This window comes from Opisthorchis viverrini (assembly GCF_000715545.1).
Source record: "Opisthorchis viverrini unplaced genomic scaffold opera_v5_4, whole genome shotgun sequence".
In the NCBI taxonomy this organism is placed as follows: Eukaryota; Metazoa; Platyhelminthes; class Trematoda; order Opisthorchiida; family Opisthorchiidae; genus Opisthorchis; species Opisthorchis viverrini.
In genome coordinates this window covers 2496241-2511264 of record NW_008751660.1, presented here as the reverse complement: position 1 = coordinate 2511264, position 15024 = coordinate 2496241, and the positions used below count along the sequence as shown (strand labels likewise).

The 15024-nt window shown below is 45.8% G+C and overlaps 1 protein-coding gene across 1 annotated transcript in view; it reads right to left on the bottom strand.

The window, feature by feature from the left end:
- T265_12542 (hypothetical protein) overlaps nt 1-9137 on the bottom strand; it is a gene marked incomplete at both ends in the record, with an annotated part of 63399 nt that extends 54262 nt beyond the window's left edge. The window contains 5 exon segments of the mRNA XM_009164266.1: nt 26-231; nt 2497-2694; nt 4714-4815; nt 8327-8446; nt 8921-9137. Of these exon segments, the coding sequence (XP_009162530.1) occupies nt 26-231; nt 2497-2694; nt 4714-4815; nt 8327-8446; nt 8921-9052 (758 nt within the window).
- Nucleotides 9138-15024: the final 5887 nt, after the last annotated feature.

The window sequence follows — 15024 nt, the reverse complement described above, 5'->3', positions numbered from 1 at the left end:
GGGGGGGGGGTTGCAAGGAACTTACGTAAACGAATCTTCAGTTTCGACGGTTAAAGGTGCTACAGAATTCATAATCTTTTCATCGGAGCGATTGTGATGATGGGAAGATGGCTTTTCCGAATCATGAGACAGTGGAAGGTCAATGAGTTCGAACAAAGGATACAATGCTTCCACTCCTCCAAGACTGTGAAATGCTGAATGGACGGTTGTCTTCAAAACAGCTTCCACATTCTGATGGGGTAGGGATTAACGAATGGGGTGATATGAACAAGCCCATCAGTGCGAACAAGAAGCACAGGAACGCGATTACAAAACCAGCAAGTGTGCTCCAGAAGACCTCAACGATTATATATATATATATATATATATATATATATATATATGCACACGATGTACGCATTTACCGTCAATTGCCCGGAACTATTGAAGCCCAAACATAGCCTTGCATTACTTCAGTAGTATCCCATGATGCCCCTTGGGAAGAGATGAACAATTTTCACTTCACTTTTGAGGGACTGGAATAACTCATTTTTTATGACGCGCTCAACCAAGGACACGGACTTGTGCAGTTGAGTTAGCAACCAGGTAATTGAGTAGTCGTCTAGCGAATCGGCTGATCAGTACACTGAAGTACACTTACAGTTGATAACAACAACCGTACCAACTTGGCACCTATGGGAAGTTACATTACAAAAAAACCATGGGGAAAACCATTCTGTACGGTAAATTCGGTTGTCAAGCTCCAGTCGATGGAATGGATGCACATTAGAAGTAACCAAAAGAGTTAACCTTGGCTGCACATAAGTCAATTATCAGCTTAGGTACTATTCGCGTTTCCTGATTTCTGACAGGAAGGGCTCCTGGAAGAAACCGTGGCTAACGTGGCAGCCGAAATTCTCCTGTTCCTCTGAAGGGTTTGGAATTTCATCTACAGTAGTAGCCTTAAAATAGTCAGTGGGATTGGGAGGAAGCTGAAAAAGGGCCCTTGTTCAGGGATGACAAGTTGGGAGGACCGCTGTATATGCAAACCGAGTTGTCACTTTGAAGTTCATGTGGTGTCAAAACGGTGAATTACTCAATCCAAATAACGACCAGATGTATTCATTCTATGTTCACAAACGATACGCCTTTTAGTAACACTGACTCAACTACGCACGAAATATCGTCATCTCAGTCACCAAGTGAGTTGACAACAAGTGTCCATTAGCAGGTAGCTGTTGACCCGATCGCAACCAACTACCGAGCTACCAAGGTCGCAACCCATCGCCAAGCGCTTATATGCTCAATCAGTAGACGTATGAGTCAGCACAATAAAACTGAACTGATTCGGCGATCCTTGCCATCGCATCCTTTATAAAGCTGCATAGTCTACTTAAACCAAATGACAAACTTACGATATCGATGAGAAACGCATGCACCACTGCAGCACTCAATCACTCAACAAAGCACAAATAACGATCAATATTGCGCACAAAATAGCTGATTTCAATTTAGTTACAAATTGGAACAACCACTGGGATGTAGTTTGGGATTGGATAAGAATTTTCCGGCTCGGGTAATGAGCAAGTAGTGACGTCGACGGGGAGTTCAGACATACTGGAGTAAGCGCTGCATAGTCAACCCTTAGAAACAACCGAATAAAATAATAAAACAAGTTAGTCGTTCAGCTGTGTTACCCTTTCGGTGGCTAGCTGCCGTGTCAACAAAGGGAGGCATGAGGGCTGAGGTAGTGGCGGGTTGCCCAAGACCAGATGGTAGCAGTCAAGATGCCGCAGTTGGGTTCGAATCACGAACCTTCCGTTCAAGTTCGCACCTTAACTACAGAGATATCTCCGGCTCAACCGAATAAAGTGTAGTGAATTCCGGTGGTACCCCGCAGATAAGTGTACGTCACACTAATGTCAACCGGAAATAGTGCATCGATCGGATGCTTTCACGTGCTAAATATGCCAAGTTATTGTCTACCGCGTTTTCAATGGAAAGCTCCGGTTGACAGAATCCTGGTACGACGGAAGGTCTGATTGACGTTCGTGCGATCCAACCCACAGTATGGGGTCCACGAGAACTATGCGTTTTGGCGAAGAGCCGAAACATTTCGAAGTTGATTATCGTTCTTGTCGCTAGTCTCTCTTGAAATTGTCCAACTGAGTAGGCGAGGCTAAACCTGATTTGAATTGTTTCATCCGTTATCTGCCCTCTTTTTTTACTTCTTACTAGCAAGGCTTTGTCAACAATAAATTCCATACTTGTGTGCCAAAGTGAAACCGATTCCATGCTGATGACAAGGGTTATTGTCAAGCTTATCAAACATAAAAACAGACCACTGCTTCTTCCTAGACCCTGCTGGAAATGGAGCAGTTTAACAGAAAGGTTCAAAACTTATTTAGACAGTAGAATGCTGAAAGTAAGAAGGATGATGATATAATGCAAGGTCTTCTAGAAATTCGTGTGGGATGACAGAAAAATGCACCAGTGCAACCGAGTACTGAGACTTACTCCGTGCATGACTGCATGAGAGCTGTGAGCGAACACTTCGGGACATTTAGGTGCACGATTCAGACACAAGTTTTGTTCTCGAGCCGAAGGAAGATACGCAAACATAAGACTGCTGTGTAGGTTGCCAGTACCATAGATCAACTTGCGATGTTGCTCTGATAGGTCTCGAATACATTCGCTTTCAAACTGAAATAGACCCTGTAGACAATAGAAAATAAACACGTGACGCAGCGGATAACCCTCTGAACTGGTTAACATGAACGTCGTGCAGTTAGTGTTAAGATTTACAGTTAGCTGGACGAAAATATTGGTGAAAAATTTCACCACGATATCCTACGGAGTAGAACAATGAGGATGTCAAGAATAGCCCAATACGTGCCTGTGACGACTTACATTTTTTTAGTTCAGAATAAAAGCCGTAGCACCCTTTCGGTGCCTAGCTGCCGTGCCGCACGAAGGAGGCACGTGGGCTGGGGTACTCCCAGTTCGCCCAAGCCTAGACAGGGGAAGTCGAGAGGCAGAAGTCGGGTTCGAACCACGGACCTTCCGGTCAGTAAATTCGCGCTCTAAACACTTGATCCATCTCGTCCCCCCCTTCGGAATAAGCGAGTCGTACAAAATAAGGAATCCTCAGGAAAGGGAAGCGTTCAGCCATATCACCCATTTGGTAACTAGCTGCCATGCCACCAGAAGGAAGCATGGGGGCTGGGATACTGCCAGTTGCCCAAGCCTAGACAGGGGAAGTTGAGAGGCAGAAAGGCGAGATGGCTCAAGTGGTTAGAGCACGAATTTACTGACCGGAAGGTCCGTGGTTCGAACCTGACCTCTGCCTCTCGACTTCCCCTGCCTAGGCTTGGGCGACCCGGCAGTATCCTAGCCCTCGTGCTTCCTTCGCGTAGCATGGCAGCTGGGCACCGGAAGGGTGTTACAGCTGAACGACGATTTATGTGGCAGTAAAGCTAAAGTGCGTTTGTGAAGGACATAACAAGAGCAGTGACTACTGTATAAAAATCACAGCGATCATGGGGCGCGTTGGTTTGCCTAATTATCGGAAACCATGTAGCTACCTGCGTATCTAGTCAGTTACTTATGAATAGAGAGGACAACCTGCTGACACATGGTGTTTAGCCGGCCGTTCAGACACTGAATGCTGCAAGCAAGCTGTGTGATGCTCGGAACAATGCATCCATTAAAGGACACGTTTGAACAGGCGGTTAGTAACAAGACTCATCCGTGTGTACCAACGTGATCGACCAGAGAATTGACTCATTCAGAAAATCACCGGGATGAAAGGGTGCAAAGTAGAGACAGACATATAGCTGATGGATACCGCTATGGATGAAAACAAATTCAGTAAACGGTGAATCAGGTGCAATATGTAGTGCAATCATCTAAAATTGAATACTTAAAACAGTAGCCGACATGTATTTCGACATTCCACCCCACTATCGATCTTGTTGACTCACTCAGTGACAGCGATAATTTAGACTGTTGATTTGTTCACTGGGTTGGGTGATTTGATTGCGGACGTTTCATCACAAGTTGCGGTCAGGGTGCGTTGTGGGTGGGGGTGCGGTTGTCCGTTGTCGGCAATCCCACCTTCCATCTACCACATTTTCATGCTAAGACCCGAGCATCCGGATGGTCCAAGGCTGGTCTACCGTGAATATTTCCCGTTAGTATATCTTTGAGAGTAATGTTGGTGGCTCAGGTTGCAACCATGGTAGTGGACTTGGTGAGCCGGACTATTTGCTTGCAAAATTTTCATCACCAATGTGGGTGACCTCGACTGGTGATGAGGTCTTTACAATCAAACTGCCAGGCGCAGCGAACAACTCACGGACCATCACTACAACCTAGCCTCCAACTGCAGTGATCTTAGGCGTTAGTCAACAGTTGAAATAAGATCACGCCAGAAAAACAGGAACACCGACCGAACGTAAGGAAGGTCAGATCCCCTCAAAGCGAATGTTTATTTTCTACATAAGTCATCGAGAACCTCCGAATTCCGCTTTGTCCGTCAAAATATCAAAGACTAAATTGCCCCCTGTTACCCAATAAACAGAGATGACAATCAGAAAACTGATATCGAGCTAAAGGAACAAGTGTGAAGTGACCAAAGGAAACAGGAAACTCTACTTGGAAACCATACAACCCTTTCCATCCAGGACTGACGCGATAAGAGTCAACTAATAGTCAACTAATAGAAGAAAGTACCTGATATTCTACACCAAGCGCGAAGATTGACTCCACCTGTTCTTGCGACAACGCCACGCTGAACCCCATCACCGACGACAGCCGACCGCGAAATGAGGGACACTTGGTTGCAGTGGAAGAACCACCGATAGAACATCGTGCTTTGGAACTTTTTGCAGGTTTTTCATCCGGAGCATACGGCGTTCCTAACCAAAAACTTAATGCAGCCCATCGACCAAGCAGGCCACAATATAACAAGGATCCAAAGTCATGTTGAGCAATAGTTTGGCTTCAAAAAGATATCATTATCCCAAGACTTCTGACCTCAGTTGCATTGCTACTCGGATTAAACGAATTGATCATTGGGGACTGTCACGGCTGAATAAGTTCCAGTAGCCAGTTATCAAAATCGAAATAAATAGTGCCAAGTATGGAGCTAGTTTTCTATTACAGAAAATAACACCTTCAGATCAAACAAATGGGCAAACACGGCACAGTGTGAAAAGATCTGAAGAGAACCGTCAGTTTATCCTGTTTTTTTAAAGTTTTGGTTGCTACTACATTACCTACCAAATTTAGGACCTTCCAGACCAGACACAGCTGTCTGTTTCTTTGATGTGTTAACCTTTCAAATTAATCTGAATTGTCTTCCTCTCTACGGCGGTGTACCTGTAGCGGCCACATTTTCTGTTTGCAATAGTTTTTCACAGTTTTATCACAGTACCACTGATATTGTCAATTCGCTACTGGTTGTTAGGTGGTACAAATCAAAGAGGTTATTCGTTCTGAATAGTTGCACTCATCGGAAACTATAGAACGCGAATTCCATGATAAAATCGACCGGTCCAGCCTAATCAACGTTTCTACAATTTTACTCACAATAGCGAACAATGTCTACAGACCGGATGCCTGTGTGGATTAAGTTCAAAGCCACTAAGGTGATCAATGTTACTGCACAAGACAACGAATAGAACTTAACTGTTCCATGAAAACCCAAAATAACTGAATTAAACTATGTGACGCCAGTGTGCTATTCGCTTGCGTGGCAGATATAGCGCAATATTTTGTTACTTCAGTTTTCCATGGCCATCCACTACGGCTATGTGAGTCAGTATCAGTTGCACAGAATGCACAAACCGAGAAACGGTGGGGGGAAGGAGGGGCGCGATAGTCTTCAGCTGGTCTTTTAATAACTCGACGTTACTAAACCCGGCGTTGACGAATGAGGCTAAACTTCCTTGAACATCCAAGCATCGTTCGACACCTTATCTACCACTCCCACTGAGGATTCGTCTGTGACACTGGTAATCGAATACTTTGAATTATCGACTATCTTCAATCCGCACACAGTAGACTTCATATCCGAAAGTCAGCGTTGGACAAGTGGTAGCCCCCCAATATGAGTTTTAGAGGATCTCTTGTTTGGCTCTTAGCTCATATTTTCATACCTTCCGGGAATGATGTTCTAAAACTGCTAATGCGTGCAGTTATTTCGCTTTTTCCCCGGAAATTCAGAATAATGGTCGAAGCTGTGTAGGTAACGGGGGTTGGGAGTTCCACGGGACCACTAACGACCGCTATGAACTCGGCTTTATTGTTGATGATTCGTAGCCCATAGAGGCCTTACGTTAACTGAGGCGACCAGATGGTAAAAGACTGCTGGGATAGGTTACAAGGGAAGAGAGAACCCACGGTCGGGAAAAGATGAACTCTCTACTTTAAACTCTTTTTGACCAATGAGTGACGGCGACAATCTATGACGTGGCAATGTAAACAGAGCGCTGAAGGATATTCGAACTTCCCCGGCTAGAATCCACAAGACTCTATTTGCACATGGTAAAAAATTTAAGGTGACCGTTTGGCAGCTTTTTACAAGGACTGCAAGGCTAAACTTTACTTTTGTTGGCTGGTACGTTAAGTTTCTCTCGAATTTGTTTATTGCAAAATGAAGGCACCTTTTTCCATCCCACTTTCCCTAGGCAACTGCGTTATTTTTTAGATGCCTTCGCCTGTCCCTTTTACCACTCTTTACTAGAGCTCCTATCTTCATGATTATATGGCAGCCAGACATCACTATTAAATCATCGTTGTGCAGGATGATGATAACAATAAGTGAGGTCCTGTAAAAACGACGACATAACAAAAATAGAGACACCGGGGCATTTACAACAAGGACAGAGATTGAAAGAACGAGAGTCGTAGAGGTAGAAAGGTGTGCATAGTTAACCTTTAACCATAGACCTGATAACTGGAAGTTACAGTGAGCGGAGAAAGCAGGGAAAGGCGTTTCGGAGCTTAGATGTTCCAAGCGGGAAGAAAACAGCTTCGTGTTGCTGCTTGAGGTGGACCTCCAGAAGTGAAGAGGCCGGTTAGACGTGTGAATGATTTTGAGGTGTAGTCGAAGGAGCGAGAAAAAGCGATAGCTAACTTGAGAAGGAACAACCGAAAGAATATGGAAGCACCTTAGACCCAGAAACGACATGTCAGAGATTGTGGGTAAGATTAAGCTGACGACGAGAACAAGACTGGACGTTGATGGGTGAACGAATGCAGAGACGTAGGTATTTGGGCAGGCCAAAGGTTGCGCGGCGGACGAATCCTAATCGGTGAGACTCACAAGGCAGACATTTATTATGCTATGCACAAGTTCATCACAAATCTGGAAAGAGACGACGCCGTCAAGGCGATCTTGCAAGTGGACTGAAAGAAAGTGGAGGTTATGCAGGCGAGTGAACTCGTATGCCATAAACGATCAAACGCTCTCGAAACGTACACCGTTGTGCACCAATGCAACATCACGCTGCCGATATGCTTTAGGGATCGGAAGCACAGATACGGCGAATAAAAGGTAAGCAAAAACTCGGCGTTTGGCCACCAACAGGAAGAACATAGGGACGAACTGGTCGGTCAGTAGATTCAATTAGTCAAGAAACGTAGTTGGGAGACCAGATGTGTGGTGCAGCTGGATTTAACATACACTAATAGGACCAAGCAGAGTTATAAGTTTGGAAGCAGACACCCAGTCGTCCCGGCACTGGATGAGGACCACGAGAAACATGAACCCCAATAATTGTTCACACATGTTTACAAGGGCTTATTTTATCTTCCCATTTAGTCGAGCAGTCCTTTAATATAATTCGATGCAAGCCAAAACTCCTCTTTCTTTATTCAGGAGCCGACTGTCTCGGAGACTCGCCAACATGTCATCTTCCTTAATCAACACAGACACCGAATCCGTTGCTATTCAGCTCGACCTAAAGTTTTATGCAACTTTACGTGTCTTTTTCGGTTTTGGTGTATACCTTTCACAATGAACTGACTCCCGGTTCTAGGATCCTCTACAGTCCACTTGTGTGTGATAAAAAAATGGTGGAAGTAATGCAGCCATTCGCACACTCCGTCAGCAAATTGAGTAGACCTAAAGAGCTAACATGGATTGTGCGATCCCGATGTGTTTCCATATTTTGACGTCAGTGCGTGTTGCTCAAGCTCTGAAACCGTAGGAGAAGTGGAACAAGTTTGTGAGACGACGCTGTTCAGAAAATACAGTGTGCCATCTCAACAACGCATCTGCTACACAGATATGAGAGAAATGAAATGAAGAAAATAACAACAAGAAACGACTAAAACTTACATGATCTGACCCAATGTACCATGAAAGTTCCACAGAAGACTGCAAAGCCCCGTTTATGTACACTTGTATTTCTCCCCGACCCCAACGACTGTACACGTACACGATCGTCAGCATGTACCACTAAAAAATATGAGCGAATATATCCCGGGGACAAACCTCTGTAGCTTCTAAGTTAGCCCGAACTCGGTGTTGGAAACCTTTACCCTGAGTGCGAATGGTCGTGAGCACCAAGTGCTTATCTTCGAGATGGGCGTTGAAACCCAAATCTTCTGTGGTCTGGAAACTTCCGAAAGTGTCAAGAAGCAATTCGCCAATTCTTACCAATAGAGTGATTGCGCACCTGGTTCACTATCATCCAAAGAAAGCCAACAGTGAAAACTCCAGCCAGCCTTTTGTGGCCATTTTGTCACAGGAGAAAGACTCAATAACTAGAAGGGCATCATTATCACACAAAAAAGTTACTGATTCGTGTCCACCAGAGAACTTGAAATAAGCGCTTGGTGTTCGCCTCCTTAGCGCGTCATTAAGTTTTTGAAGCGTGAGAATTGAATGGGAAGGCTGGGGCAACATAAGCGCACAGAGATTCGTACATACCCAAGAGTGAGAAGAGTCGTACAGTGTGCTTAAAAATTCTGCAAGAAACCGAGAACTAAGAATGCAGCCGTCAGGTTCATCGATGCACGTCAAACTGGTCGCCGATTCCAAATACATCAGGCTGCTTTTCATCTCACTCAATATGACCGCACCACGCTCAAGAGAGATATGTTGTCTGATGCGTCCATAAAAGCACAAGACTGAGCTCACAAGCAACCTAAATAAGATAGAGTGAGGAAGAGTATATTTTTCCACCATTGAATAAATAGTGAAAATAATCAGGTAAACCAGCGTGTTGTACAGATTCTACAGTGGACTGCTTGTGCTGAAAGGAACCGGACGCCACACCTGACTCTTCGACCGATGCATGTGAAGGGACAAACCGATTCTACATATGTTTGGTACGAAAAACCAGGTAAACAAAAGAATACGTGCCTCTAGCCATCAGAATACGTTCCTCAAATTTACTCCACTTCTCTTATGTCTTGGATGAAAATGAGCAGTTTCCTTGGATGTCGCGGATTGAGTCCATCTATGCAGGAGAGGCAGTGGCGGCGTCCCCGCATATTTTGAGCCGGTGTTGCTTGCAGTAGCGTAGGTCTCAGACAGAGCTCAGGAAATATCCCAGCCCATACACAACAACGGTCTGTAGGAATGCCACACCGGCCACCGCGCGGTACCATCAGCAGGGTCGCCTCACTTGATGCATACAACCCGATGGGCTGATGAAATCGGGCTAATGCAGACACCCAGCGTTCTTCAGTATTATCTCTTAACTCCCTCCCACTTGACGACCACTGTTCTGTAGGTCCAAGCGACAGGTATGTCAGATGAGTAGCTGATAGCACGTCATCGATCATGTATGCCGTTTGGCGCCCACTTCTCACAATCCGTCCTCCTGTTTTTGTCGTCATTTTCAGTGTACGAACTCTGAAGCGAGTCGATTACCAAGCTGCTACGGGCGTACTCTCGACACCATATCGATCGACCTACAGTAGTCGAAATACCGGCAGCTTCGCTTTCTAGGCGCAACGGCCTACCAACTTCGAGCGATTCTGCAACTACTGCAGAGCATAATGCCGTTATTGGCATAGCTCGATCCCCAAGCTGGGACTTCCTAAATCGGTTGGATCCTCGCAAATGACCGCATTAGCGTTGTGTGATTGTCACCTCATATCAGAACTCGCCATAACTGAAGTAATATTCGCCCCTCATCTGCAGTTTCTGCACACGCAGTAAGTGACCCAGATTCAGTCAAGGATAATTTTTATCAGGATCTAGCCACTCTTCTGTCATCAAGTGTTATCCTAGCCACTGGCGACCTCGATGCAAAACTTCATCGGATGCGTAAACCCATGGTCTGTCGAGCTTGGTTCCAAGACAAAGAGGCAATTGTGGTAGTATTTTACAGCTTCACACCCATCAGAAGTTGTTTTCCATCAGTGTCGGATTCTGATGCAATAGGCGCCAGTACACAACCTGACGTCCCCCTACTTGTGAACAACGTGAGGTCAGATTGACCACGCAGCCAGTACCACCCAATGTTGAAGTTGTTCTTGATTGTCGACTTTTGAGAACCACTCAAACCGATTTATATCAGGCTCTCATACGCTGCAAGCCTAAGGAAAGAACTCATTGTTTAGACACCTAAGTTGGCCGCAAGTTAAGTAATTCTGTCAAAATGTAGAGCCGCATCCTCAAACGTCACTAGTAAATGGGACGAGAGTAGCACCAACTCAGAATATGGTATCTCTGGAGGTCCACCAAATAACCACTGGATATCAGAACAGCAACTGTCACTCACCATTCCCCGATGTCGTATCTCTTCCACAAAATCCAGCCAAAAGAGCTGTTAGACGTCAGCTCAAGCATAGTTTGTATGCGTATATAGAAACCTGGTGAAGTCAGAGGGCTCTGGAAATGGAGGAAGCTAATGTGCCTGGGATCGTCCGGAGACTTTTCCACTTGATACAAAAAACCGGACAGAAAAACCTGGTGTCGGTAGGGCAACCATACACAATACATAAAAAGACCAGTGTCTTGACCACCAGGCTGAGCACTTTGGGTGACAATTTAGTTGTTCGCTTGCTTGTCTGCTCGAGTCCTGAGTTTGGATTCCCATTCAGTTTCTGAAGTACCAATAAAACTATCTGCCTTGAAGCGCTGTTGGGCCACTGGGCCTTACAAAAGCCGATGCTGTCTTGATCAGGTTGTCTAAAATAATTTAAGAATCTGTTCCAATGAAACGAGACCATTCAGTCATTGGGTCTTCAGTCACAAAAAGTACTCGAAGTGACTGCTCCAATCATAGATGTATGAGCCTTAATGCAGTTGGAACAAGGCAAGTAGCCTGAGTAACAGCTAACGTCTGGTCTCATCACGCGGGACAACGAAGAAGTGGTGTGTTAACCACATCGCACTACATGACGCGTGCTGCCGGTCAATTGTGGCGTTATCTCGACTTCAAAGGGGCCATCGAATCTGTTCATAGCTTGGCTCGCTCATATCTGCTTGGCCCACAAGGGATGCCCCTGTAATGTGTGGATATTTTTCGTCCAATTTTTTCTATTTTTGACTGTGTTGGGGTTTACAGTGACCTACTCAGAAGATCTCCCCACATCGTCAGGTTCACCAGGAGCGTGTCCTTTCCCGTTTTTGTTCAATTCTGCCGCTGGCCACCATAAGCTGTGATCTCCAATGGTGTCGGGAGGACTGGTAGACTTCGTTTATTATCATTTGACGATAATCTATCTGCATAAACTACTATAAATAAAAAGTCGGACGTGATCCTTTGTTCCAGTATCGAAAGTCGTTCGGCTGCCATGAAGACCGAAGGAAGCGAGAGGACTGGGATACTGCCAGGTTGCCCAAGCATAGACAGGGGAAGCTGAGAGGCGTAGGTCGGATTCGAAGCACGGACCCTCCGGTCAGTAGATTCGCGCTCTAACCACTGAGCCATCTCGCCCCGATATCCGGTCTGCAAAGCGTCAATTTTTACTTCGGAATTTTCCACCCCCCGATGCTTCTTCAGAACTGGTTTTGTTTGTAGGTTCACTTATCTTGGCGGGTGCATAAGCCGTGACCGCAAGGTGATAGACGAATATAATGTAAACAGCTCTAGTGCACTAGTAATACCTGCCAACTTGCGTCAGCTTTGGAGTTAGCAATGAAACATCACCCAGGCTAGAGTCGTATATACAAAACAATTAAGAGCAGTCTTAATCTATGGCAATGACACTTGGTCTGCCAGACACGTAGACGGACTTTTTCAGGTACTTGCTACCGATGTCTTTCTAACGTTGTGGGCATTAATAGGAAGAAGCATGTAGATGATGGAACTATCCGTGAGTACTGGACGAGCCGAGTCCCCTCGAGCGGCAGATCGAGTTTGCCGGGTCAGGTTGGTTGGCTCGACCTGTCTAGGAAAAGTAAACATGTGTTCCACTCCGAACGCTCGATGGCGAAAGTTTGCACTGGCCAAGACATGGAACGCGAAATGAAAAGGTGCGTTGCCGACTTGAGCTTCGTAGGATCTTTGCACCTACTGGGGGGGAGCGCGTGAACCTCCTCGTTTGTGGCAGGAAACCCTACGGGACATGACGCTTAGTTGATCCCACTGGCGAGCTTACCGTCACATCTTAGTCAGACCGCCTGGTTGTTTGTCTGTCGCTCTGTGCTCTATGTGTGGATAAGCGTCCATTAGTGTGCCTTCTGTGCCCCCATGAAGCCAGAAAGTGAAAACTATTCACTGTAAAGTGAAAACTACCCATATAACAGTGAATATAACCCGGCTGTGTTTAGTTAACACTTGCTATGCCATCGGAAGACCGGTGTCCAAACGTCTGAAGACGTTCAAGTTTCTTTTGATCGAATGGGTCAGGTGTCCCAAACGTAAAGGAAGATAACATTTGCATATACGTAATATCGGAAGCCGTATCGAGCTGCTATCGAATCGTGCTTCCGTTTGCTTTGATTGTAACGTACTTGCAACAAGCATCGATCTGGTTATCAAATGTTGCAAGTACTGCGTTAAAACGGGGATTTGATTGGCTCCGTCTGCTTCGTGACCTAAAGGTTCGGCTGCGTCTTTGGTTAAATTTCCGCGCCCGGCACTGACTTTCCTTGTGCCCACTCGATTTCACACTGAACATTTGTGCTTTTCATACGGACAGTCCCACAAAATGCCATTCACCGCATTTCCAGCATTCTGAAGGGAGCTTTCCTCCGTTCGAATTTGTCACCAGGGGAGGTTGCCTCGATGTCGTCTTGGCAATGTTGAGAGAAGAGTTGGATAAGCGTCACTCTATCATGGCCGTGTCGTCTTGAATAGTTGGAAGGTGCTGGCACTCATCAGTAATGGACTGCAGCGTTATATCGGGAGTTTGTTCCTGTTCAAAGTCTCGCCCTGATATCACTGTCTGAATGCGAATGAAGACTACACATTAAAATAAGACAGCTGAACTGGTCTTCAATCATGGTAGACAACTTGAAATGTTCGCATTCGAGGTTGACTCTACCGACATAAGTGATATAGTCCTCAGGTTGCTTTACCGCTAGTTCCATACATTGGTAGCGAATATTAAACTGTAAGGCCCTTCCTGTTTCTAACACTCATGTCATCGGAAAAAAGTACCGGAGCGGAGATAATGTCAAGTTACCAAATCATAGAAACGGAGAGTGGAGATCCAGAGGTTTGACTTGACCACGGACCTTCAGGTCGGTAGGCTTGCGCCCTAACCACCAATCTACCTCGATGATAACCACCTCCCGGGGTAAAATTCCTATGCGCAAAGATGGGGCGAACAATGTACGTAACGGTTTTGCCAATATAGTCGTGAGACAAGGAAGAATGAATAAGGACTATGTGATTTCGAAGCATTGTGGACGTCTCACCGTCAAATGGCCTATATATCTTGCCCGCCACACTGACGGGAGGATGACCCAGAAAATCAGACGCACAAGTGAAGACTCTTCGTCTCCCGGCAAAACATACGCGAGGTATTTGGTGGGGAGAAAATTCCTGGATGTCACCTACAGATTCGAAGTTCTCATCGACCAGGGTTGGAAGTTCATCCGAGACACTTCACGACTCTATCTGCACACGTCACGTTCTTCTAGGAGACTCGATTGTTGGATCGCCGGTTGAACGCTTCTATAAGTGTGAAGATGTGGTCCTGGTCTGTCAGAATTATGACTGATGGTCTCCGCTAGTGTCTGACGTGCGGAAGCCAACTGCAAGTGGTCGAGATATCAGCTCCGGAGGTATTCGGCACTCAATTGCGGTGAATCAAGAAAGGGTTTTTCTTCCCAAACGAGCAGAAACAACGTGGCCAAATTGGCACGGTGTCATCAGCATCATTGAATTACACTAAGGCTACTCTAACCCAGTAGTCGAACACCGCTTTGGAGCAAAAAGGTGCATAGCAATTCAAAAACTGGTTTTCGGTTGGATATTTACCCCCGCACTTCAATGGGTGTTCTCAGGTGAGAGGATATGGATAAACGAAGACTACGCCGGCCGGGCGGATCCGTCGGGAAGCGGCTACAGGCCACGAGGAGCTATTCTAAATAGTAAAAAAATTGACCAATCAGAATCGAGCACTTTCAGTTCGCTGCATCCCGTCCTGTCAGGAAAGCTTTGACTTGGCCTTGAAGTAAATTCTGTGCTCACTTCAAAAATGAATCTTCAGCCGTCTCTATTTGTCCTCTTTAAAGACTGTCTCAAGCTACTATGCCACCTGATGTATCACAAGGACCCGGATATTAAATCAAGAGGCAAAATGGAAGTAGCAAATCCTCCTTGTCCGATAATATCCAACAGCCTCGGACTCAACAAGAGGGATATCGAAAATTCGCCAGTGTTGTCAACGACAGGTGAGAGAGATTTCAGCTCAGACGACGACAAGGAAAAGCTCTCAGTGTCTTACCAAAGTGGCTAATCTTCAGACTTCGCGTGAAGCGGACGCTCGAACCAGGATTGTGAACCTGAATAGAGCAGGACCCGAAGTTCACTATACAGAAACTTACCACCGAATCCCCATCTCTTACAACCTGTTCGGCTGGAGCTACAATTATCGCGTAATTGCAGCCCCATCGGCGAGGCG